This window comes from Uloborus diversus, chromosome 7, assembly GCF_026930045.1.
Source record: "Uloborus diversus isolate 005 chromosome 7, Udiv.v.3.1, whole genome shotgun sequence".
NCBI lineage: Eukaryota > Metazoa > Arthropoda > Arachnida > Araneae > Uloboridae > Uloborus > Uloborus diversus.
In genome coordinates, this window is record NC_072737.1 from 113,735,449 (window position 1) to 113,762,522 (window position 27,074).

The 27,074-nt window shown below is 33.1% G+C and overlaps 1 protein-coding gene across 1 annotated transcript in view; it reads right to left on the reverse strand.

The window, feature by feature from the left end:
* LOC129226365 (rap guanine nucleotide exchange factor 2-like) overlaps positions 1-27,074 on the reverse strand; it is a 458,437-nt gene that overhangs the window by 425,833 nt on the left and 5,530 nt on the right. The window contains exon 2 of the mRNA XM_054860968.1: positions 23,721-23,848. Within this exon, the coding sequence (XP_054716943.1) occupies positions 23,721-23,848 (128 nt within the window). The remainder of the gene's footprint in view (positions 1-23,720; positions 23,849-27,074) is intronic.

A 27,074-nucleotide genomic window follows, 5' to 3' on the forward strand; every position in this document is an offset into this window, starting at 1 on the left:
ATGGTGTTGCAATTTTCACAAACAGAAGTGTATAATGGTTTTTGGGTAACCAATCACTAACAAGTAATCAAATATATTTTTAACGCCTCTACAGGCGTATTTCCCGCATCGAATATCTGAAATATGTCTAAAAAAAGTTTGTCAGGCGTATTATTACGCTTTGTATACTAAATAAACATTTGGCATTGTAGAAAATGTGGGAGAGGAAAAAAATATTGGATTTTTTAAAAATATGTATAATGTTTGAATGTTTTACGTTTTAAAATTAAAGATGCACAGCCTTCTAACGTAAAAAAAATCAAAATAAAGTACGTACATTTGCGATCCCTGCTGACTTATTTTTTAGTATTTTCTTTTTTTTTTTCCTCTTACGGGAATGGATTACTGTTCTATTGAGGGAACATATTTTTTTCCTTTCCCTTTTTTTTTGCATTTTTGTTATCTATTGTACGTTAGCTTTATGGTACAAGCTTGCTCATTTAGTTTCCACTGAAAATAAAGCACGAAAAAAAGTCAAATTCCTACATTTCCCTATTGTTAGTATGGAATCTAAGACGCATTTCTTCAAATATCTCAACCATCCATTGCTGCATTTACTGCTCTTTACCTTCCCATCGCACTATTATGGTCCTCCCTTTTCTCGTATATTTCACTCCTCTAAAAATGTCAAGGAGCATTTTCACACCTTGTTGAAGGCTCTAGCTATATCTCTGCATGTAACAAAATTTCTGCATATAAATAGTTGCCGTAATCGAAGAAGTTACTATTAACTTCACTAGACCATTCTGCACTAGTGGAAAATTACAGAAGCTATATTCAAGTGTTTAAATGTACAGTGCAATAGCGCTTATAATGAGTGGGTGTCAACCACCAAACGATGTCACGGACCAAAATTTTATTATATAACATTGCAAGACAGTTATAGCGAACTTATTCTTGGACACTGAGACCTTTTAACATCATTGGAGAAAATTAAAATACATTACCAAAAGGAAAAATGTTTCGGATTCTCCCGCCCTCAATTAAGCGTTCAAACAAAAATACATCCAACTAAATATTATGTACCACATTTTCCACCATCCAGATATTACTTCAGATTATGATACCATAACAATTTCAATAATTGTCTAGATTTCTGTTAAGAGAAGGGCATCTTAAATCATAAGGACATCTTAAGAAAGGACATCTTGTAGAACATCTGAATCTCATTTTATTGGAAAAGTTCTGAATAAATGGTGAAATTAAAAAAATAAGGTGTTTGATGAAAATGTCAAGACTATTTCTGAATTTGGTGGTCAGGATGACTCACTAAGACAAGAAACGAGGTTCTAAGACAGTCTGGTCACGTTAATGTGAAAAAGCAAAAATGCAATTTTCATAGAATTCAATTAAATTCTGACATTTTTTATTCAGTTAAGGGCTACTTGAGGGGAAGCAAGATCTTATTTCCTCAGTAGAAGTACGGCAATATTACATTTCTTGGCTTCTTGAAATTTAACGAGCTATGTGTGCATCACATGACTTCCTTTTACTCCAATTTTAATGTCATTTTCCTATTATTGGCAATTTTAATGTGATTCAATAGTTCACTCTGAATATCACCACCAGTGGTCAAATTAAAACAGATTTTAAAAAAAATCGCTAAATTTGTCGCCAACTTGGCGACAAAACTTAGTGACCAAAAGGCTGGCGATATATCGTCAAGTGTCCGCCAAATTATAACACCACTTGAGTATACATCAAAATTAACAATGATTTTCCCCCTAAAAGGGGCAAAAGACCCCTTTAGAAACACTGGGATGCAACCAAAAGGGGAGGTGCACAACTAGACTCCACTAGGAGTCTACGTATCAAATTTCAACTTTCTAGGACATACCGTTCTTGAGTTATGCGACATACATACGCACATACGGACGTCACGAGAAAAGTCGTTTAATTAATTCGAGGAATGTCAAAATGGATACTTCGAGTTTTTATACGTTCATAGGCACTTATCCGCGTGTGGTCGAGTCGAAAAATAAACTCAACATTAATTCGGGGGTGAGCAAAATGGAAATTAAGGCTGAAATTTGAGTGAATTTCTTTTCGCGAATACAATACTTCCTTTTTTGTAAAAGGAAGTAAAAATGATAATTATAAGAACGAAAATTTATCACAATTTAAGATATACACAGGATAACAGAAGGCGCAAGCTGGAATTTTTATTTGTATTTTTAATTGTTTTTTTTTCTGTTTTAATTTTTCTACGTGTATAGGAAAAAGAAAAAGTAATGCTTTAAAACTAATAGTTTCAATTTGATAGATATATCCATTGAGAAGGGATAAAAGGTGGAGACATGAAGCATTCAAACTTTGAAGCAAGATTTCAAGTCATGTAATATAATACTAGCATAAGTAAAATTTGGGAAGAAATCAGATTTTTTTCGCTCGTTTCACGTAAAACGTGTCTCCCATTCGTCGTAGTCGAACCATGTGACTTGGAATCTTTCCTAAGTCAATGATTGCACTTGCTTCCACAAGTCACTAATTCCTGCTCTAAGAGTTCAACTTTTTATTTTTTTAAAAGAAGGATATGTTTAGAAAATTTTTCAAGAAAAGATTTGTCGAAATCATGTTTACTAACGCAGCCAAAAATCATTTTTAGCTTCTTGTACAAAAAATTTACTTTAAACTCCCAAAATATCAAATTATTACAAAAATACCATTTTCTCCAAATCCAAACAAAAAACATTTCTGAGCCAAGTAAAGTGCACTAACTTTCAGAATTTTTGAGAAATTAGATCTTTTTTTACTTCTGCAATGAGAGAATAGCGTATTCCAGCATAAAAAGAAAATTGACATCAAGTAAATATAACCATTAGTAGCAGTGAAGTTCTTTGTAAATAAACAATTTCAGCGCCTAATCTGAAATCACCTGAAATTTCGTTTCTCAATCAGTGAAAGCGTTACCTTCAGTGGACTCTTTCAGAAAATATTATTTTTGAAGCAGTCTTTCGTAATGGCGGCACTGGGCGTTAGTTATTTGTTGCTGGTCAGCCGAGAGGTGGAGGAAACAACTCAAACAAACCTCATTTTATCTCTGAAAGAATCTCGACTTGAAAGAGCGAACAGTTATTTTAGCTGACATTGGCCAAGGACTTCAGGTCAAATGTTGGATAGAAACAGCTATTTTCGGTTGCAGTCAATGGGGGTATTTCCAGATTGGGTAACAATTCATTTCTGAGATAATGGCATCACCAATTTTCATATTGTTCGTGGTGAGCGTGAATGAACGAGAGAATATCCCGTTGAGAGTGTTTTTTGTCTTTTTCTTTTTTCCTCCCATTGTAAAGGACTCGGTTCGAAAGAATATCAACTTAGCTACATTAAACTATTCGAATACGTATATGCATACATATATTTTTACTTTTCTGCAATCACAAAATACTTTACTCCGGTTTAAGCAATAAAGGATTTTTTCCCCGTTTTGCTTTTGTGGCGACCTGTAATGTATCCATATTATACAAGTACCTCTCTCTATGCTTACGCTATCAAAACATTTCTGCATATAAAATGTTTCAGCCAAAAAAAAAAAAAAAAACTTGACTATGTACTTTTTAAGACGGAAATAGGAAAGTGTCTGAAAAAGTTGAAATCCCAGTCAAGAGATTCACACCAGTTTTCATGAAAAGCTCTGGTTTTCACTTTACCTTTTCTTCGGCCTTTATTGTCAGTACCGTCCAATAATAGTTGTATTGGGTTTTGTATTGTTTACCAAAATACTTGTTATTTTGACACCTCACTTTCTTCAGGCAACACTCAAGATCCTTCTAGAACATTGGGATGATCTAGAAGAATTTTGAGAATTTATGAACGACTTTTAGAAAGGCCCTCTGTGGTACAGCGACGACCTTAACTGCATAAAGACTGTCAAACAATGTTCAAATTAATAAAGTACAATCAACTTCTACATGCAGTCAATATTTCAATACTAAGACCGTAGGTTCTTACTTAAGTTTGTAAAAACGACTGTAATCAACAGCAACAAAAATGATTGAAAGAAAACAACTACTGTTAAATAATTTAAACTGTAATGTCACCGTACATTTTTACAATGTTCAAACTATTATTTAAGAAAAACAATAGTTTTTATGAAGCAGATATATAAAGAAAAATGTTATAATTTTATTTTCTATTTTTTGAAAATCTCTAGGTATGCAAGTATATTATTCTACTCTTTACCTATTGTTCTACACTTTGGGTGACAACCCAAGGATAACTTTAAAATATTCGATATTGTAACCACTTGGGATAATCATCGAATTTATCACATAAGATGGTGTTGTATCGATCATCTACTCTACTGTAACACTTTCCTGATGTTTAGATGTGCACGTTTTCTGGATAACTAACGATCGCTTATCCAGGGCTGCGGAGACGAAAATGATCGACTCCGACTCATTCCTGGAAATTCAGAGCCTCCAACTCTGATTCCGACACTTTACCTCAAAAACCAGTCCGACACTGACTTTGCAGCCTAGGCAGAGCTACATACGGAAAGAAAACTACTGACTCCGACTTCCGGTGTTTTAAAGCCTCCGACTCATTTGCCCCAAAATCAGTTCAACTTCATCATTCTTCGTTTATGCCATGAATAGTAAGTAGTGAGGCAAGTACTATCGGTAGAAGCAAATAATACCGACAAAATATATCACAACTAATAATAACTTTCATAATTATTAGCCTTTAATTTCTGTAAAAATTTGCATTTGCTGAACTTTCATTTTTTGAATAAACTTGTTAAATTTTTTAAAAGGACTTGTCTTACTCTTTGCAGGTATCCTCATATATATAATAACCAAGATCACCGCTCCTGACGTCATCAACAATCAAACTCACGCCACGGCATGCTAATTTGATAATATGTTTTGGTAATGTTTAACATGCAGGGAACGGCTTTATTGTGACAAGGCTGAAGGGGATCCGGTAACTTAATTGTTTTACTGGTAAGACTGTCATTTCAGGGGAATGAAGGAACGAAAAAGTGGCTAACAATGAACGCTATCTACTGGAGTTTAGGGTTAATCCACTGGAGTTAAGGTTAAAATTTCAACTATCAAAATCTCACCAAACAGGCAATTGCTTCGTTCAAATGTAGAAGCAATTTTCCCCCATCATATCTTGACGGGCGATTTTTTAATTATCATAATGAGTTAATAAAAAATATTAGAAATATAACAAGTGCATTAAAAAAAAGTCTATAATTTCCAAGGGGCGATTCTCGAAAAAATGTCGAAACTAATGCTGATGAGGAATAATACATGCTTTAATATACTATCAAAGCATAACAGTTAATCCCATATTTATTTAATAGTTACTTGAATAAAACAAAAACTTAATTTTACGCACGGGACATTTTTTCGAGAACGCTCCAAGAAAGAGTTTATTTACATTTTTAAAAAATAACATTAATGATTTAGCATAAAAAAACGGTTTTCCGTGGACCGTGAATTATTTTGATAGCAAGAAATTTTTCGAAATCTGCAAAAATTATTTCGGAGCGTTTCCATGCAACTTCGCAGCATTTGCTTCAGAAACACATTACGGCGGAAACTTTACTGATCCATCTTCCCGCCGTTTCTTCTAAGAAATTCCAGAAATAAGTCAACAGCCCATCATTTAAATAATGCCTGGCCTAAACTGGGGAGATATGGGAAAGTCTATCAAACCGTCGTAACGATGATGGTTCTTTTGAAATTCAGATGAATGGGGCCGAGAAAAAGAAAACCCGTTCTTAAACTGCCGAACATTAAGTAACTACAAATTCTCATTTCTGGTGTCATACTTTTGCAAAGCATTTGCGCACTAAAGCCACAGGAAGCGCGTAAGCATAAGCTTATTTTGAAAGTAATGGCGAAGTTGTTGGGAGAATAAAAGATTAGTTGTATTAAGTACTAGGGGTACCCGAACGGCTTTGCCCGTAATAGAAAAATTAAAAGGTATTTTGGTTTGCCTGTATATTTACAAATAATGTGTGGTGAATTTTCACGACAATTGACTTGTACCCATGTTACGGTTCCACGTTATGTTAATTTCGTATCTCCCCAATTGGCTTATGCCCATGTTACGGTTCCATGTTATGATAATTTCGTAATTTACTCGTCCATCTTATGATATTTTTGTTCTTAAAATTGGAATAGAAAAAGAACCACATCGAATTTTCGAAAAATCACTTCGAGGTGCACAGCCCCATACTACAAACTAACTTTGTGCCAAATTTTATGAAAATAGGCCGAACGGTCTAAGCGCTATGCGCGTCACAGAGATCCAGACATCCTCCGGACAGAGAGACTTTCAGCTTTATTATTAGTAAAGATAAAGATAAAAACGTAGTATTTTGTTGTTGTGAGTAATGTTTTAATGTTCATCAAAGTTGGGAAAACTTTGTGCCTCTGCTCGATCCCAAACACTTCCCTGCTATTAGACATGTACGCTTCTATTATTTTTTGCATTTAATTTATATTTTAAATGATTTTTGAAATGATGTTTTTTCAATTAAGTTTATTTTAATTATTTGCAAAGAAAATTGATCCTATTTCTTTAATAGATGAATGGCACGTTCCGTTACTACATTGGTTTCGCAATAAATACATATTTCGCTTCAGATAACCGTTACATTATTTTTTCCAATATTTGGAATACTAGAAAGTCGCCCGTCAAGGTATGACGGGTAAAATTTGCTTCTAACCTTCTGCATTTGAATGAAGCCATTGTCTGTTTGGTGATATTTTGATAGTTGAAATTGTAACCCTAACTCCAATGGATGAACCCTAAACTCCAGTAGATAGCTTTCATAGTTGACCGCTTTTTCGCCTTTTCAATTCCCTGAAATGACACAGTCTTACCGGTAAAACAGTTACGTTACCGGATCCAGTTCAGCCTTGTCACAATAAAGCCTTTCCCTGCATGTTAAATATTACCAAAACATATTATCAAATTATCATGCCGTCGCACGAGTTTCATTGTTGGAACACGCGAGTTACTCGATCATCAGCTATTATTTATGTAAGGATGTACCTTTTGAACAAAAACATTTTTCAATTTCAAAACCTTTTGTTTTTTCTCTTTTTTTCATACTTACATGAAAGGGTTACCTACTAGAAGTCACCATAAACAATGGCCCCGATAAATTCCAATTACTTTACACATAAATAAAAAAATTAAAAGTATCTTGTTCACGAAAAAAAAACAAAAACTCTTAAGTGTTTGAAAATAGAAGCCACTTTAATATCAAAGTATCAGCTATTTCAATGATTAGTGGGAATTTACTGAGCTCTCTTAATTAAAGTATGGCTTAAATTTTAGGAGACCTTTAGTTCCAAATTTGTGTTAAAAATGGTTTAGTATTGATATATTTCCAAACTAGTAAATTTGAGAATATACTGGTAATATATAATTTTGATAGAGTGTCTGTTAATGATGTATTTCCCCTCCATCATTTATTCTCACCTAAGAAATAATGACATTGATAAGGTCTGTCATGGAGGTATGGAAATTTTAAATTACTAATTTTTCAGGGGAATTTTTTTTTTCTTCGTTGCTACTATCTGTACATATTAAGCATATGAAAACATGTGCACTTCTTTTATTACATTAATTTACACCCCTGAAATTCAAGTTCACGGAGGTGAGAATTCCCAATAACCCACATTTGTTTTTAAAACAAGAAGATACAGATTTGTTTTTAAAACAAAATCTATATCTTCTTGTTTTTCAACAAAAATCTCACAACTTCTTTATGACTGACAATAAACAAGTGTCCCTTGCATGATGGGAAATAAATCATGAGTGAGCAAATTAACGTATCAAATTGGCGAGAATTTCATCATCCATTATTTGTAAGTATACAGGCGAACCAAATGATCTTTTAATTTTCTACTACGGGGAAAGCAGTGCGGGTAGCGCTAGTAAAAAAATAAGTTTAAAAAAAAAATTAAAAGCGTAATATTGGTCGGGGGAAAAAAATCGGGGAAAATAAATAAAATAAAATTGATGTTTTTCTCCTCCATCATTTATTTTCACCTCAGAAATAATGACATTAATAAGGTCTGTCACGGAGGTGAGGAATTTTCCATTAATAATGGAAACAAGCCTAATGGATACATTTTTCAGGGAAATAAACTTTTTCTTCGTTGCTACAATCTGCTAATCTTAAGTATATGGAAATATGTACACTTTTTGTTTTACATTAATTTACATCCCTGAAATTCAAGTTCACGGGGTAAGAATTCCCAATAACCGCACTTTGTTTTTAAAACAAAATCTATCTTCTTGCTTTCCAAGGAAATCTCACAACTTCTTTATCGTTGAAAATAGCCCTATTATCATGGAAAATAAAATGTGATATTATTACTGTACTGCCATCGGTTAATGAGAAATGGCATTTTGTGTTTCTGTAATGGAGGTGAGAATTTATGTGACGTAATTCCTTATAATACTAAAGCGAACTAAAACACAATATTAAAAAAATAAATGCACTTAAACAATAAGTATTTGAGACACGTGTAAAAGGTTATTCATGGTATGTTTGAGCTAGTCCGAAGCATTACATTTGCAGAAAAAACATTTTAGTAGATCAGATGTACAGTTACTCAGGGTATCTTCGAGACAGTCCGGATATCTTTGTGCCTTTTCATATCTTTTATACTAGAGCATATTTTAAAATCACTAGGGGGCTCTGCCCCCTGCTCGCTGACGCTCACCAACCCCCGAAAATTGCTTCGCAATCTTATTTGATTCTCAAAGATTTTAATCGTCAATTAGAAATAAATAGGTTAAAAACGCATTATAAGTTCCCTTTGGAACAAAAAACACCCCTTCCCTGAGTTTCAAAATAACTTGCACCAACTTGCAGGGCGTAAGGGCTAAGGGACTCTTGAGCATTGCAAAACTGCAGTTTTGTACATTTGAAAAATCGCTTTCATGTTCATGGTCTCTAGTAATATATTTTGCTTTTTTGCTCGGGGCTTGAATTGAGTTGAGCCTAAGAGTTTCCGTAAAAATCGAAACCCTTAAAGTGTGTGAATAAGGAAGAAGAAACAAGCGAATCTAAAGGACGCTACTATGGCAACGCCAAATAAAACATCAATGGTTTTGGTAATGGAGATGAGATTATTCGAACTTGATTTTTAACGGTTTGCAACTTTTTATTCCTTTGGAGATAGGAGCTTAGTTTTTCGACCATAGGTCGAGTTAGATCTGGAGTTAAGAAAAAGCCGCTCTTTCCAGTGGTGCCAAAAAGAAAACCGTGAGACAATTCCTTCACTTTTTACTGACAGATTTAATGAAAAATGTAGTGCCTAAATTTCCGCTGAGTCTAAAAAAATTCGATCTTTAAAAACGCAAATAACTCCCACCGCAATTAAGTTAGATCATCGAAACAAATTGCGTAGAACACTAAACATTCCACCCTTTCCAACGATATATAATATTAATATGTGCAAGTAATTTTCTCCCCTTTAATAGGCAATTTACGCGAAATTTGAGGTTAAAAAAATTAATTACAAAAAAAAAAAAACTAATTCGAACTTTAAAAAATAAAACCAAGTGCAAACCACCGGGCTCGAAGTAATTTTGTACAAAATTTCAAGACTCTAGGTTCTATGGGGTCTCCTGGGTGCATGCCCGCCACAGACTTCCTTTCAGAATAGTTAATGATTTTACTCTTCTTTCCTAATAATAAAGCTGAAAGTCTCTCTGTCCGGATCTCTCTCTGCCTGTCAGGATCTCTGTGACGCGCATAGCGCCTAGACCGTTCGGCCGATTTTCATTAACTTTAGCACAAAATTAGTTTGTAGCATGGGGGGATGGGGGGTGTGCACCTTGAAGCGATTTTTCGAAAATTCGAGGGGGTTCTTTTTCTATTCCAATTTTAAGAACAAAATTATCATAAGATGGACGAGTAAATTCCGAAATTATCAAAACGTGGAACCGTAACATGGGCACAAGCCAATTGGCAAGATACGAAATTATCATAACGTGGAACCGTAACATGGGTACAAATCAATTGGCGAGAAAATTGACCACACATTATTTGTAAATACACTGTAAAAAAAAATCCGTAAAATTTACGGAAAAAAAACTGTCAGCCAGGACGCCAGTTTTCTTCCGTTTATTTTACAGAAATCTTCCGTATTTTTATTATTTATTCAAGCTGATTTATTATTTTATGAAGATTAAAAAATGAAACTATACTTTCATAAATACATTTCAATATTTACTATACTACTACGAAATACATGTATACAAAGGTACATTTCCGAATATGCCTCAGTAACAGATGACAAAAAAACATAATAATAAAATATTGATTAGGATGCAATGAAATGGGAGTTGCAAACGATTTAAGACTTACTCGCTTTACATAAATATAAGATCAAAAACTCGAGCACGAGAACCAAAATCCAAACACGCGGGCGAAATTTCGAAGATTCGAAGAAAAACAAAGTATTACCGGTTCCAGATTCAAAAAAACAGAGAAATCCTGTATTTTATTACGAACAGTTTTTTTCTGTAAAAAATACGGATAACTTCTTCAAAATTTAGTTTTTTTACAGTGTATACAGGTGAACCAAAAGACCTTTTAATTTTTCTATTACGGGCAAAGCCGTGCGGGTACCACTAGTATTTATGTAAAGAGATAAAGAGCATAAACCTTATTTTATAACCTCGCCAACAAGAATGTTTCCCTGGGAAATGTTTTTTTTTTTTTTTTTTTTTTTTTTTACTGTTTTGCAAGGTTATTCGAACTGGTTCAAAGATACTCTGAATGACTGTAGTAATACTACTCTCAATTATTGAAAAAAACTCCTGTACTTTATTAATGTCAATATTTTATTTTTGCGAATAAATCATCTTTGAAGCATCGGCTGCTTGTCTCTACTATTTCCTTAAACTTCAATCATAATATTTCCTCAAAAATCAATCAGGCTTTTCCTGAAAAATCTCACGAGAAAAAATTACATTTGAAAATGTTTTCATTAATCTTTGAGCAGACAAAAAAAAAAAAAAAAGAATTTCACGGATGTACTTTAGGTCGGCACCATGGAGACCGGCAAAATCATATAAATAACACATATCATGTAAATAACATGCATTCGCATGTAAATAACCAAAAAATATTTTTTGCTAGTTTATTTATCTATTTCTTTACTTCTATTAATCTTTCCAATTTCACCTTCGCTGAAATTATTCAATTTATAAGTTTTATTTCTCTGATCGCAATAGTTTTGCAATTTTGTACTTTCTTCTTAACTTAAAATTAATTTAATTTTACTTTTTTAAAGTTAATAGTTATTTCATTTTTTAAAACTTCACATAGGGGAATATTAAATTAGTATTACATTTTAAAATTAATTGATTTTCATTTTCGAAAGCTAGGGCGTAAAAGTGCACACTCCCTTGCAGGTCCTACCAGTGCTTATGGACATAAAGGTAAGATTAATATTTTTTATGATGCATTTCGTAGTTTTTCTTGGGTATTTTGTTAAAATTATTGTATTTTATTTTTAAAAGACAAGGGGTGTGATAATATAGCCATTGCACCCCCTACTGGCGCTCGTGGACATAAACGTAAGATTAATAATTTTCGTGATGTAGGGTCTGGTGGGGTAAAGTGGTCATAAAATCGTAGGTTTTCAACTTTGGTGGACAATAAATACAACAAATAATTTAAACACCTCAACTTTTTTTGTTGTTATTTTACATTGCATTATTAAAGAACACAGTACATTGAAGTTTAGAGAAAAAAATATTGATTTAATTAGTTTTATAACACTTTCTTTTCCCTTTGTATTTATGACCACTTTACCCCATGGGATGGGGGAAAGTGGTCATAGCATGGAGTAAAGTGGTCATAGTTAAAAATAAATGCAAAACCGTATTAAATAACCCTAATATTTGTATATTTCAGTTATTTTTATGGTTACAAGTATATGCACTAATATATGCGTGTGTTCACGAGTATATACGTGTCGTGTAAACATGAGTAATCACGTTCATATATGAGTAGATACCGTGCATACCTGAGTATATACATGTATAGTAGACGTATATACGCATATATGTACAAGTGTACATGTGGGTATATACATAACTGTACATAAATGTATATACGGATATACACGAGTTAATTCGTGGATGCATCCAGTGCGTGTTTGTACGTGTCTACTCACGTATATACACGTATATATGGAAGCACGAGTATATACGTATGTATACGTGTAAACACAATTATATACCTGAAAAAACGTATATACGTACATTTATGTGTCCGTGCATATTCATCAAACAGTACATATATGTATTCACGAGTATATACGCTTACATACATGTATGCATACAGAGTGAATCCAAGCTCTTGAGCAAAAATCTAAGGGGTGTGAGAGGTGAGGATAAAAAGCAAAGAATAATAAGGAGTTTATGGTCGTTGACGCGCTACATGCACACAAAGCCAGAAACTGATGGATGCAAAACAGGTCACAAATTTTTTACACAAAGATGATTTTACTCAAAATTTTGTTTTTAAGAAATATTTAGAGCACTTTTTAAAAGTTACGGCCCGTAGTAGTTCTAATACACGCATCGCAACAAAGGCGCAGCGACGGATGAAAGTTTTTCAAAAGTCTCGTTATTAAAACAGAGAGTGCTTTGTGATTGCGACGCATGCATTACAGCTGCAGGCCGCAAATTTCTTCAATCGCTTTAAAACCTTCTTACAACCTAAAATGTTGTGCAAAATTGTCTTAGTGTAACAAATTTGTGACCTGTTTTGCATCCATCAGTCTTTGGCTTTGCGTGCATGTAGCGCGTCAGCATTGTGTTTGTGACCATATGTTCCTTGTGATTCTTGCTTCTTATCCTCCCCTCTAACACCTGGTAAAAATTTTCCCAAGAGTTTAAACTAACCCTGTATACTTGTATGTCATATGCTTGTATGTAAGTATCTACTCGAGTACGTACGTGTATATACGTGTCTACCTGAGTATAAAAGTGTTCGTATACATACGAGTAAAAGCAAGTATATACTTGTATAGTCGAATGTATATCCTCATAGATAAAAAATACCCATATCGCAGATACCCATATACGTATTTATTGGTGCATTTATGTGAATACGTTTGTTTACGTGTCTACACGAGTATATGCGTATGCATACGTATATACTCGTATATTTAATCCCATTTACGGTAAAAACAATACATATTAAGTGAAATTAATATTTAATTCATATCTACCTTATACATAACTCTTAAGTGACATTAGAAGAACAATATTCGTTAAGCCTAATATTATGACCACTTTACCCCATCTTACTGAAATTGTTCTAAAAAATGATCTAAAATATATTCAGCTAACTGCTAATGAGTAAGCGATCTTAAGACACGTAGGAAGCTTCTGTGCCGTCAATCTGTTCATAATTCTAACAAACAAAATTTCCCAAAGAAGTTAAAAGAAGTGTTTTAGATTTTTAAAATTTTCATATTTACACAAAATATTTTTTTTACCAAATAAAATTTTGCCAGGTTTGGAAATTTTGTATTCAAACTGTAGTTTCTAACTCCCCGAACCTAAAATAAAATTTTCACATTCATTCGAAGATTTATTTCCAAGCTATAGTCATTTATTTGACGTAAGACCACTTTACCCCATTAACCACTTTCCCCCACCAGACCCTATCGTTTTTAGCTTACTTTCCCAGTAAAAGTCAAAGAAAGAAAAAAAGGGTGAAAGAAGAAGGCTTAATGCATCTTAAAATACCGCGAAAAACCAAAAAAAAAAAAAATTCAAAAAATAAATAAAATAAATAAATATCGAAAAATTAAAAGTTGGAAAGTAAGGTAATGAGATGGAGGGAAAATGTCTGTCGATTTGTCGGTCTGTCTGCCCCCCCCCCCCCCCACCCCACCCCTAATAACCTTTGAGTGAATTGTCCGATTCAAAAGAAATTTTTTTTGTTCCAAAGACCTCGGTAAGGACACCCCATTTCCATATTTCAATATTTGATTTGGACAATTTTTTGTTCAATTTTGAAACAGATAAAAAAAACATAACATCAGCGCCTACGGGGAAATCAAGGCAAATATAAATCCCAAACACATAGAGACGAATTTGATTCAAACAAACTTTATTAGAAAAACGCTCTTGATGAAGAACATGTATAGAAAATATTTTTTTTTGATTTGAACATTTTCCATTCAATTTTGAGCAGTTCAAATCCCTTAACATTAGCGTCTACGAGGAAACTAAAAGTCATTAAGATTTCGAACTTAAAGGTGGATTTGCTTCAAACAAATTTTGATGGAAATAGCTGTTGATGACCAACTCCCGACTCTGATTCCAAGAACTTTAAAACCGTCAACTCCGACTCCGACTCCTGTACTTGAAAATTAGTGTGATTTCGACTCCGTAGCTTTGGAAAAAATTAAGACACGGAGGGGAAATAACTGACTCCGACTCGTGGAAATTTTAAGTCTTCGACTCCGAATCCGACTTCTTTATCCCAAAACTAGTCCAACTCCGAATCCGCAACATTTGTAGAGTTGCAGGCTTTGAGAGAAAATGACACGTTTCGACTTCAAGTCCTTGAATTAAAAATCTTCGACTCCGCTATCAAGGTCTTTGTTGTGAAATAATGGGGTCCTTCCAAAATTTTAAAAGTTTTTTTTTTCCTAAAAGAGCATGCTTAAAAACATAGGATCTGGCCAATTTTTTAAAAAATTTGTTTAAGTTTAAGATTTTCAAAAAAATACTTAAATCGGAGCGCTTTCATTGTTTACGGCTTCTGCTGATGACATCACAAATGATGAAATGCCATTCAGTGTTGCCAATCACAGCGCAAAATATTTAATTCGCATCTTTACTCACGTGTATTGGCAACGATATGGTTGATAGCAAGCGTAGAGCGCAATATTTAATTCGCTTCTTGATTATCATAACGTGGAAACGTGGTAGAAAGATGCGGCAAAGTGCATCATTTGTGACGTCATCAAGACCACGCCTTGTTTGAAAAATCTGACATTATAAAAAATTAATTAAAAGAACTCTTGAGGGGGGAGAGGGGGGGAAATGAAAATATTTTCTGGGTTCATGTTATTTTTTTTTGAGCAATCACGATTGCTTATTGTTCTCATTTGACCGTCTTTGGTGTCCGTGCCTTTTTCAACCCCCACCGTCACCTGCAGGCGCGACTCCGTCCCCCGGTAGCCGCTACTAGTCGGTGGCGTCCATGTCCTACACACACACACGCTCATACACATACGCACTCACACACATACACACACGCGCCTTTACACACATACACACTCGCCAACGTGCATATACACTGTAAAAAATCTCGGAAAACTCTCTGAATATACAAAAAAGTTTTCCGTGATACACAGATTCGTACGCCCTCCGCAGTTTTCTGCAATAATCAAAAACCTTTCCCGTTTAGCAAGAAAGTAAGAGTCGACGCATGCGCAGCTCACACGGCAATTTTATAGTCCAGCAGCAAATCCAAACTGAAACTTTCGAAAGCACGCAATGAAAACAAGTGCTGACTCATGTATGCGAAGTAACACTCATCAAGGGGATTAGTAGAAGTTTTGTTCCTCACATGAATTCACTGAAGATAATTTTAAAGTCTTATATTTTCTTGCTTATGTATCGTCATGAGATTGAATTTGAAGCTATGTCACTTATTTTTAAGTACGAAGTGCAAATTCTCGACGCATGCTCGCGGAAGGAATACAAACTGAAATTAAAAACCAAATAACTGCCGAGAGACGCCATGTTAATTCATTGCGTCGCATAACTTGTGTAGGTAATTTACTTTTTTCTTGGATACTTTTCTTCTTTCTACCAAATGGGTAATTTTTGTTGGCAGAATTTTATTCTGTCAGAAAAATCACCTTTTTGGTGACCAAAGCCTGCAAAAGACCACCACCGACGAATAGGTAAGTCGCTTTGCAATTCTATTACTTTAAAAAGATTTAGTTCATATAAATCTCGTTAAAAAAAACTATTTTCTTCAGTATCATTTTTTCGTTGTGAACTATTGCAATTTGAAAATATTTTACATTACATAGAACACATATTTAAAGTGCAAGTGTGTCTAGTTTTATTCTGTAAAATTTATGAATTGAAGATTATAAAAAACTTTAAATAAGTGTTATTGTGTACTTTGTTTTTATGTGTCAATCTCAGTTAATATTTGGCTGAACATTTATGTATCAAGCATTATGAATTAAATGTTATAATATGCAAATTGTCAGGTTTGATAGTTCGTCTTTAAGGTTGCATGTTTTCATTCTCTTGTAAACAGTGTAGCTAGATTGTATGAAGTAAAAAAAAAAACTAGCTCTTGTAATTAGGAACATAGTGCTTCAGTATTATCTAAATGACGATATCTCTTTAAATATTTGCATTAGCGAAACGCTTTAAATTAGTTAAATGTGTATTAATTTCTTTAACAAATAGATACATATATGTATTTAAAAGTGTCTTCATTTTTTTTCGTTTTACGAGCCTCAATTTTACCAAAAGCAAAAAAAAAAAAAAAAAAAAGACTTAATAAAATAATTTTGTATTTTTACACCATATTAAAGTATTTGACTTATAATTTATATGATACTTTGATTTATAATGTATATGATACTTTGATTTATAATGTATATGATGTTGCTTTTTCAAGGGGAGGTGGGCGCTTCATAGCATTTTATGGGTGCACCATCACTCTTATGGTGGGGGGGGGGGGATTCTCGTATATATGAAATGGAATAATCATGTAATAGAGTTCAATGTTTTAATAAATAAAATATATAATGCATTTTGCGCCGCACACTGTAAAAATAAAATCAGTAACCTATTTTGAATAAGTATTTATATTTGTGATGAGCTGGAAAAGGGCAAGAACAGAAGAATCAACCCGAATGGTTCCACAGGGGGACTTGGTGTCATATTTAAATTCATCAATTTCTCTGTTGGTACTTTTCGGTACACTTTGTTCGTCAGAGAAGTTGACTTGAGGTGAACGAATTCCGAAACGCGAAGGGTGGGTACGTTATGTCAAATTTTATCCGAAGATAAAAGCTATCAAGTTTGATACAAAATATGATTTTAAGTACTGCATTAAAAATACAATATGTTGATAGTTTTGTCTTGAAAATATTGATCGAAAAACTGAAGTTTAAGATTGTTTAACTGTACAGACGTAACCGCCCAAGAGGAGAGGTAGGCTTGGAGGGCCAGGAGCCGTGTCTAGAAACAAGTGAGTAGGGTAGTAACCAATGAGTAGGGTCCTGTCGCAACTCGTGATTGCGAAAAACATAATTTGAATTCAAATTTCAAAATTCAAATTAATTTTTTTTTCCTTATTCTATCCATTTCAATGATTAAAATTAGTACTTTTGACTGAAGGAAACCACCCCATTACAGTTGATATGGTTTGTTTTTATTTTCACTCTAAATTTTAATTAATGTATTCAGTTTTTGGCGGAGAAATTCGGAGTCCTTAATGTTTTAACATAAAGATAAGCGCAGACGATTTTTTTTATGAAAATTATTTTTTTAAGTTGATATTTTCTTCATTTTTTATTTTTCAAAGTATAATTATTCTTTTTTTAAAGTGTTTTTTGGCAATAGGGGAAAAACAAAACGATTTTTTTTTTTTTTTTGATATACTGTATTTATTTTAATGAGCTGATTTTTTAAATATTCTTTTTGAAAGCGATTTAAGTTTTTTCTTTTAATGGAAATTAATATCTTAGCTGCTTTGTCTAAAAGGCAGTACTATTTTATTTGTTCGTTTATTTATTTTTTAAGCATCTGTTTCTTTAGATGAGCGAGGCGTATTTTATTTCTAGAAATCAGCTTAAAATGTTATTAATTTATGTTTGAAATAATTTGCAATATCAGCTAATTTTGAGAATATCGATCACATACTAGAAAGTCGATATTGGTATACGGGAAAGTGGCTCGTTTAGTTCTGGACGGAACTTCTTGTTATAGTTTATTTCTTATTTTTATATTACATTTCAGTTTGAAAGCTACGGGGAGGGTGAAAATTCACCCCCTGTCGGTACCCATGAACTTAAACATGATATTGTCGGGATTAAGAGCGGTTAAATTCCCGTCTTTATTCCAGAACGATGAGTCCATAATAAGGACGAAACTGCAGTCTTTGGATGGCATAACCGAGCTATGGTTTATTAATTTGTACTTTGTATTTTAAGAATTTTGTATTTTTTCCTTTGTTTAAAATGAATATATATTTATTTAAAATAACTAAAAAATATTAAAAAAATAAAAGTACTATATAGTTTTCAAATTAAAAATATCCCCCCCCCTAAAAGAGGGGTGTAAATCCCCTCCCTGCGGCAATCTTGTACACAGCTCGAAAAAGAAAAACAGGAATTTGATTTGAAAAAGTGAGTTTGAATCAATTGTGTATTAAAGATAGAGCTAATAATAATAATAATAAATGACTACTGGACGTAAAATTGCGATCGTGAACTAAAGATTCTTAGAAAAAGTTACGTGTTGAAATAAGAACTGGATATGGAAGTCGTGGTTGTCAAACAAAAATTTTAGTTTCAAAATACGACTAACGACTGCTCTTTTTGTACCCTGGCTTATTGTGACACAGACCCCCAAGTCGTAGAGTCTAAATCTAAGGGATAGGGTATCTTAGGGCCAAAGATATTCTACAGTTTTTGGAAAAAGTATCTTATTTTTGCCCGATCCCTATTTAAAGTTTTCCAGTATACATAGCGTAATTACATTTCATCACGTTCGTTACGTTCATTACGTTCCTTTGAATGATCTTAAATCCAAGTTAAACTGTATTTTTAGTTTCTTGTGAAGAGAAAAGGAAAAGCAGTGAAACGTTAGAATGTTTTTTCACTTCATTTAACATTCACGAAGTTTTTTTAATTGAGTGATTTGTCGGATCGATTGTACTTTATTTATCACACAAAAGAAATAGCTCCAAAAGATTTTATTTTTGGTATAAATGCTTTATTGAAATTTGAACCTTTTGTTGTTACATTTAATTCATATTTTTTTCCCCTTTCTTTCTTTTTCAACGACGTGCCACTTGTTTATTATACAACTGTGGAAATACTATGACTGTAGTAACAATATATTGGCGCTTAACTTTAAGAGCTTTGAATTTCATGACACAAAAATTGTTACTTTTTATCTGTACATATAATTGTACCATTCAATTTAGAAAAATATGAGAGAGCTTTTCGTGTAATTCAGTTCAGCAGTGTTGTCCTTGTGAAAAAGTTTCCTATTAAAACGTTTGAAATGATTTGGAAGCTAAATGAAAAAGATTATACAAAACTGATGTGAGAACACATGCAAGTATGCTTGTTTAATTCTGAGAGAACTACTTGTTTCTTTTTACATTCAACCTACTATGTACAGTAGGGTGGTCCTTATTTTTGAAGTTGTAAATATTTTACACGACGCCCTCTCAATTTGTTCCATTTTACAAATAAATGATCCATGCAAAATTTTAAGTCAATCTATGAATATTAACCCGTGCCCCTAGGGCCCCCTTTTTTGAGTTTCGAAGAAAAAATTGCGGATTTTCTTATTTTTAGGTAAAAATTTTCCTTAGTTTCATACTTAAAGTAATTTTGAATCTAAATAGATGTTTCTACTTCCAGATCAACCATTCTCTCACTTTCATTCTGTAAAATTTTGCATATTACATAGGGTACATGTACACCAATGGCCTTGGGACAGACATACCGCTATTCTGCGCTCGTTTCAAGCCAAGCGGCAGGGAAACATTTCTTTCCACCAAGATGGACACAAGGGATTCTAAAGGCCATTAATGAATGGCCCAGGCCATTAATGAATGATTTTTGACAACAACAAATTGCCTCCTCCAGGCTTTGGGGGTGTTGATTTAGAAAATTTTCTGTGTATGTAAAAGGTGTGGCATATTGGGTCACTAGGTTTCCATGCTATAAATATAAGTTATGACAATTATATTTTAATTCGCTGTTCTTTAGTTATGTACTTAAATGTTTATGCATTCTTATAATTTAAATTTTGAAAAATCCTCGATCACTCTACCATAAAAATATACTCTATTTTTCATATCTAAATTATAAATTTAAAAACAAATCCAGATCGGAATAATGTAAAAATTTATACTTTAAATTGTCTTCTATTTCAGTACATAGTCTTTTATTATCATCAAATTCTTCTTGCAATTCACAAGATTTAGAAACCGAAATGAGTATATATTCTAACCTGTTGAACCTTTTTTCTATATATGGTCTACCACAACGCAAAAAAGCTTGACAACTATTGATATCTACTCGCATTTCATCAATGTTAGACAAATGCCATATTAGGGACAAAGATGCTGTTCATTTATTAATAGCCTATGTAGATGCAGTAAATTTAATAACAAATAACCTTATGATCAATCGTACATCCCTTAAGTGAGCAAGAGAAAATCTTTGAGAGGTAAAATCAGATTTCATGAATTTAAATTTAGATTTTTTAGCTGTTCACTGGGATACAAAGCTACATCCAGATGTAACTGGAAAAAAACGCCGATATGCTTTTCGTGATAGCTTTCAGATTCCAATGTTGAATAGCTACTCAGAATTCCCGAGATATTTTATCAGTTGTATATGATATCTTAGATGATTGCTCTTTATTGCTAACTGTTCAAGCTGTAGTGTTTGATACAACGGCTTACAATACCGACCGTATAAATTGATCATGTAATTTTTTTAGAGCAAAACCTGAACGGTGATATATTACACTTAGATTGCCATCATCATGCACTTGAAATCGTACTGCAGAGTGCCTTTAAAGAAGTTGCTGCCTTTCTTAGTTCTAGACTCGATATTCCATTATTTAAGCGCTTCAAAATTCAAAAAGTACACATACCACTTAAATTCTAAAATACGAAGTTGATGACATATTATTGTTCGTAGAAAGCGGAATTAAGAAATATTACAGAGAATTCTCATAACTTGTAATAATATTTCTTGTTGAAGTCCTCCCTCCTACAGGGATATGTTTTCGGCAACCTGGAGCTTATCTGTGAGCCAGATGGGTGGTAAAAGGAATTTATTGTTTGAATATTTATATATTTAGGAAACAATTTAAATTGACCTTACATGAAGAGAATGCCCGTAAATGCTGTTTTACAGTTAAATGTTGTATGAAGATATGGTTTTTCGCAGCGACCCAATGTAGGCCTTTTAAAATAATATAAAGTCTAGTGTCTAAAAAACTAACAGCGTACAAAATGATGACAAACATGCGGCAGGAGCAGTGATTGGAAAATTCATAAATCACTTATGGTATTTAGGGGATGAACTAGTAGCTTTGTCCGTATTGGATGCAGGAATTAGCTTTGAAGATAGGAAAAGACTACTTCAAAAAAATGTTTGCTGAATAGGAAGACGTGTCTGATGACTGTATAAAAAATTTCAGATAACAGTAGGTGATTTGGAATACTTTCTTAGCAAAGATCTTCCTCTTTATAGAATCAATTACAAGTCAATAAAACTGTTTGATAAGTTACAAACACCAAAAGATGTTTTCCCATTTGATCCTGATTCATGGCAAAATGAAAGAAGCTGTTTAAAGGGAAGAGATATCGTTAAAATGCTGAAAGTTGTGAATGATACAACTGAAAGAGGAGCACAATTTATCGAAGGATTTCACAATCAATTTACCAAATATGAGTCACAAAAGCATTTAGTATTTTACAGACAGTCCAAAACTATTGGGAAGAAAATGCACACGATTGAGATACATTGAGAAAAACGTACGATTAAGGTAAAGTTTCTAAAGCGCTATTTCATTCTTATTCAATGTAAAATCTTTAGATGATATAAAGTAATTAAAAAGATTAATTTTAGTGCTACCTCGCTGTAAAAATATTTTGTAAACCTAGGAGAAACGATGTAATGGGTCTGAAGTAAAAACTCGAAGATTTGTGGGAAAATTATCAAAAGTGTTAAAGTTCAACGTCCTAGGGGCACGTGTTATTATTGACCGATCGAGTTCAAATTTTGCACCGATTACTTTTTATTATAGTGTCCCAAAACTAGGGGGCGTCACTTGTTGAATTCCGAAAAAAAAAAAAATTCCCATACAAATAAGGACCACCCTAATGTACAGGTAGTTATCGAAATAATGGAAACACTGTGACAAGTGCGTTGGGAATCGCTACTCTGCCATAAATGTTCTGTTGATAAAGGTCCCTCCTGACTCTAATCACTCACACGGTGAATCCAGATGGTAATTGAGCTCTTTTTTCATTTTTGCTGATATTGTTCGCTTTTTAGACATTACAATCCTCTTCAATGCCGTCGGTTTCTTTTACTAAACTTCTCGTCCCGTCCACTATTTTGCTTTGCCGAGCTTGTCTTACCGCGCTGCGTGTACTTAAGATACTTTACCTCTAGAAACACCAAAAAGTTGAGATGTTTCAGTTGTACTTGCTTCAGCTAGACGAGCGACAACAATATGGCCTCTTTTAAAATTTGAGAGGTCCGATATTTCACGCGCTTGAAAAAAAATCCAAGATGTCCAGAACTTCAGTTAATCCACCGTACATTGCTATTTATAAAAAAAACATACATCCAGGGCCGGATTACTAAATAGGCAATGTAGGCAGTTGCCTAGGGGCCCCGAGGTTCTGAGGGGCCCCGGAGAAATCTTAAAGTTGAAAACATGTAAGAAAAAAAGTTTTTTTCGACCAAAAAAAAGAAAAAATTGAATTTTTGTTATTTTGAAATCAAATTATGTTTTTCGCAATCACGAGCGTGTGTGTGTATGAATGCGCGTGTGTGTTTGTGTAGGCACATGTGTGTGGGTGCGTGTGTGTGTCTATATGTATGCATGTGTGTGCGTGTTGTGTATGCAGTGTTGTGTGTGTACGCGCGCGCGTGTGTGATGACGTTCGTGTGTGTGTGTGTGTGTATGTAGGCATATGTGTTTGTGTCTGTGTGGAGGCATGAGTGTGTGTATGTGTAGGAGAGTGTGTTTGTGTCTGTGCGCAGGCATGATTGTGTGTATGTGTGTGTAGGCGTGTGTGTGTATGCGTGTGTGCGTAGGATATGAACGCAACCTGGAGACGGTTTTCGCAAGAGGAGCAGCATCGTGAGGCCGGTCGACGCGGCGGTGGTGCTGGCAGAGGGTGCTGGTGAGAAAATAAAATGATAGGAATTCAAAACAGTCAAGTGAGAACAATAAGCAATCGTGATTGCTCGGAAAAAAAAAAGGGGGCTCCCTTTTAGTTACTGTATTAATTGTTAATAAACATTACTGGCAATACTTAAAATTGTAGTCAGAACCTATAACTAGAAGTTTTAAAATGAGGAATAAGTTATGAAATTTGATAAAGGAATAAGGAAGATTTTGCGTGGTGACAGAAATACAGGCTAGAGAAATAATATATGAGATTATGTATAAAATACACGTGAGGGGGGGGGGGGGCTCATGACTTCTAATGCCTATGGGTCCCGAAATCCTTAATCCGGCCCTGCATACATCTAGTTTTATTCTTCATTACGTACGAAGCACATTTAAAAATATCACTTTTATTCACAAGTGTTTCCATTATTTTGATAACTACCTGTACATATAGTCAGTTCTTTAATTACGGTCAGTTCTAAAATAATAATAATAATGATGTTCAGCATTTCACTTACCAATAGAGGATATCATTCGCATCATACGCCTCGTATCGCACTGTTTTGCTGAGCATGCGTAGAGATGCCTCTCGGAGAGTTCGAAGGGCCTCTAATCCATGTAAATATGAATATATGATTTGGTGATCCTGAAATGTAATGGAAATACGAATGATCAGTACTTTCATTGTGTGTGTTGATAAACTCTTACTGTTTATTATTTAATACCCTCTTTTCAAAAAAGATGGTTCGGTGAAATTCTGCAAAATGTACGAAAATAAACGGAAATCAGGCGGTGCTATGTCGGGTGAGTACTGTCAGTGAGTCAACCCTGCAAAAGTTCATTCTTTTTTCCAGGGTTCGTATAGGAGCAGTATGGTCTTGCACAATCGTGTTTCAGAATCATGCTTTTTCATTTGACGATTGCCGGATTACACTCTCCTTTACATTACACCATCTGATTTCCCTTCGTTCCAATCGCTACTGCACTTTTTAAGTGACAAAATACCAACAAAAGGCAAATTTTCTTAAAGTTAAATTTTTACTAGTTATAAAGGAAAATCTAATAGTTCATCTAACTTCATGGCAAATTTTCAAAACGTCTTTCGTATACAATGCTTTAGTTAGTACTAATTTAATTAAGTAATTTTTAAATGTTTGCAATTTTTTCTTATTTCATTCAACTCATTCCTTCATTTAATTTTACATAAAATCGCTTGAAACTGATTTGCTTCTCATTCATGTCAAAATACACCTTCTTTTCTTTCTGCGGAAAACAATTTGTATTTCGTGTCTGAGATTTTTATTGCGTGTTCAAAGTTTAAATTCAAAAAGAAAGAAAAAAAAGTTTTTTGAAGATAAGTGGTTGTATTCTTCTTGAAATATAAAATCGCCTGAAAATTATTTTTTGTAGATCTGTGTGTCGATGTTGCATATTGAAGTTGAAAATATTTTCAGTGCAAGGATGACGTTTTTCAATCGGTATGGCTATATGTGGGTGCTCTATTTATTGACATTGTTTAAATCATTGTTTACATCCGCCAACCCCCACGGTAATCGTTAAGCAATAATTTGTTTTTAAAAACAGTAGACAAGGTGAAAATATGTTCAAAATGAAAATAAAATGAAAACTTTTATGAAATATAATTGTGTTAATTCGACCTTACATCAAATATTAAAGACAATATAAGTTTTCGTTCCATATTAATCTGCTAGATGGCAGCACCAAACATAAATGCGTGAAAATAACTTGTGCTGAAATTCCCGAAGTTGAATGGACGAAAAAAAAAGAACATCTCCATTTTAATTGAAACAATTACTGTTTTCAATCACAGTAAACCATAAACAGATTTGGATATGTCACCAACTTTTTGTTATGATTTCACCTTCAACAAGAATATGATGTGGATAAAAGAATATTTTTCAAAAAAAAAAAAAAAAAGGTAGGAAAACTATGAATTAAGAAATTAAAATTGCGCAGAAACGTAAAAGAAAATATTGCATCGTTTAACCACAAAAACTTGCAGAGAACTGCACACACGCGTTTTGGGATTACAGGGAGCCCTTTTTTCAATCCAAAGCTTATGGATGAATAGACACCTGACAAACAGACAGGGCTGCCCCGCCCCCTTTTATATGAATAACATTATTATTTTCTTACATACAAACTTTGCTGCAATAAATACTTTAATAAATAATGATAGTATAGTTAGTTAATGATGAATAAAAAAAGCCTCTTGATTGAGTTTTCTAAATTTTAAATAAATTATTTTTCTCGTTAGTTTCATTTTTTTCCTCAGAATTCTGAACTGACACATTTGTAGATTTTGAGCAACTTGATCTATTCCTTTCTTTGTTCGATATTAGTTTAAATGTAAGATATATATAAGATTTTCAAACAAAACCAGAGACATTTAACACCTCGCAAGATTCGAAGTATGCCTCAAAAATTTATTGAAGCATATTCTAAAACTTTGTGTTTGAAATATATAAGTACTCGTATTTAGCATCATGGAGATAAATGGAAGAAGTAATTGGGTTTCTAAAAATAATTCATACGAGTTTTTTGTTGCTATTATTTTTAAACAAAAATTCTAAATTGTATTGAGTTTCTCTTGTAAACGTCAAACGTTTAAGTGTCAAAAATAAAAATAGTATGTATTTTCTTTTCCTGTCGGGTCCTAAATTGCACCTTAGAAAGAAAAAAAGTTTTCTCTTTTTTTAAATGAAATTCCGCATTATTAATACGCGTATTTCCTTCCGCTCTTCCAAAACGAATTTCCCTCCTCCAAAAAATGTCAAGGAATATTTTTACTCCCTGAAAAAGTAACAATATCTCTGCTTTTCATATATATCTGCAAATTAAAAAAAAAAAAAAAAAAACCCAGCCAACTAAGCCAGTTTTCCCGCGGTGTAATTTCATGCTAAGTTTAGATATGGTAATTATTACAATAGGCAATGTAATATATAAATTATGAACTTTCATAAATATCGATAAGTAAAATCTGCTGACACCACAAATGATTCGAAGCCATAACAAACAGAGGTGCCCATTAAGGTACTTCGTTTTGCACTTTTTTTCCCTCAGACCGAAATGTAATACCTGCCAAAAGTGGGCAATCCCCATGGACATTATTCCTCTAAACTTTAAAATATAACTTTAACGCCAATTCCGAAATACGACTTTTGTTCCGTTATTTTATTATATATTCGCGGTGATTTTAATTTTAAGAAGGTTTGGGACACAAAAATAGCCGAATTTTGCTATTTTTTTTAATATCATTTTAAAAACTTCTCCGTTTTTTTCTGTTTAAAAGGACTTTTGAATCTTGTTTCCATCTTAATTAGAACGAAAGATATAATTATATGTGTTGCATAAATGTAACTAAACTTTATATTTAACTTTAAAACTTTAAACGCGTTTTTCTCCGTGATGCAGTTTTTCCTGATTTTTTGCATTCAAACTCTTATAAGTCAAGAACTGATAAAGATAAAGCAATGAAATTTGATGTATATGTTTTTCAAACAGTTTAATTTAATTTTTATTCGGCGAATTTAAAAAGAAAAAAAAAACGTTTACTGCAAAAAAAAAAAATGATTTAAAAAAAAGTATCTTCGAATTTTTCGAAATTTTTCTTCAAATAATTTCTATTTTTTGCTGAATTAATATTTGTTAAATCACAGAATAAAACTCAAAGCTTAGATGTTTGTGCATATTTTTTGAAAAAAAAAATTGAAAATTAAGTAAGATAATTTTGAGTTTTAGCGATTTAAAGCAACTCTATTTTTTTAAACAAATTAAATTTAAATAAAAAAAGATTAAAAAAAATACCTATGTTATGATTTTGCTTATTAAACAGATGGTAAATCAATGCA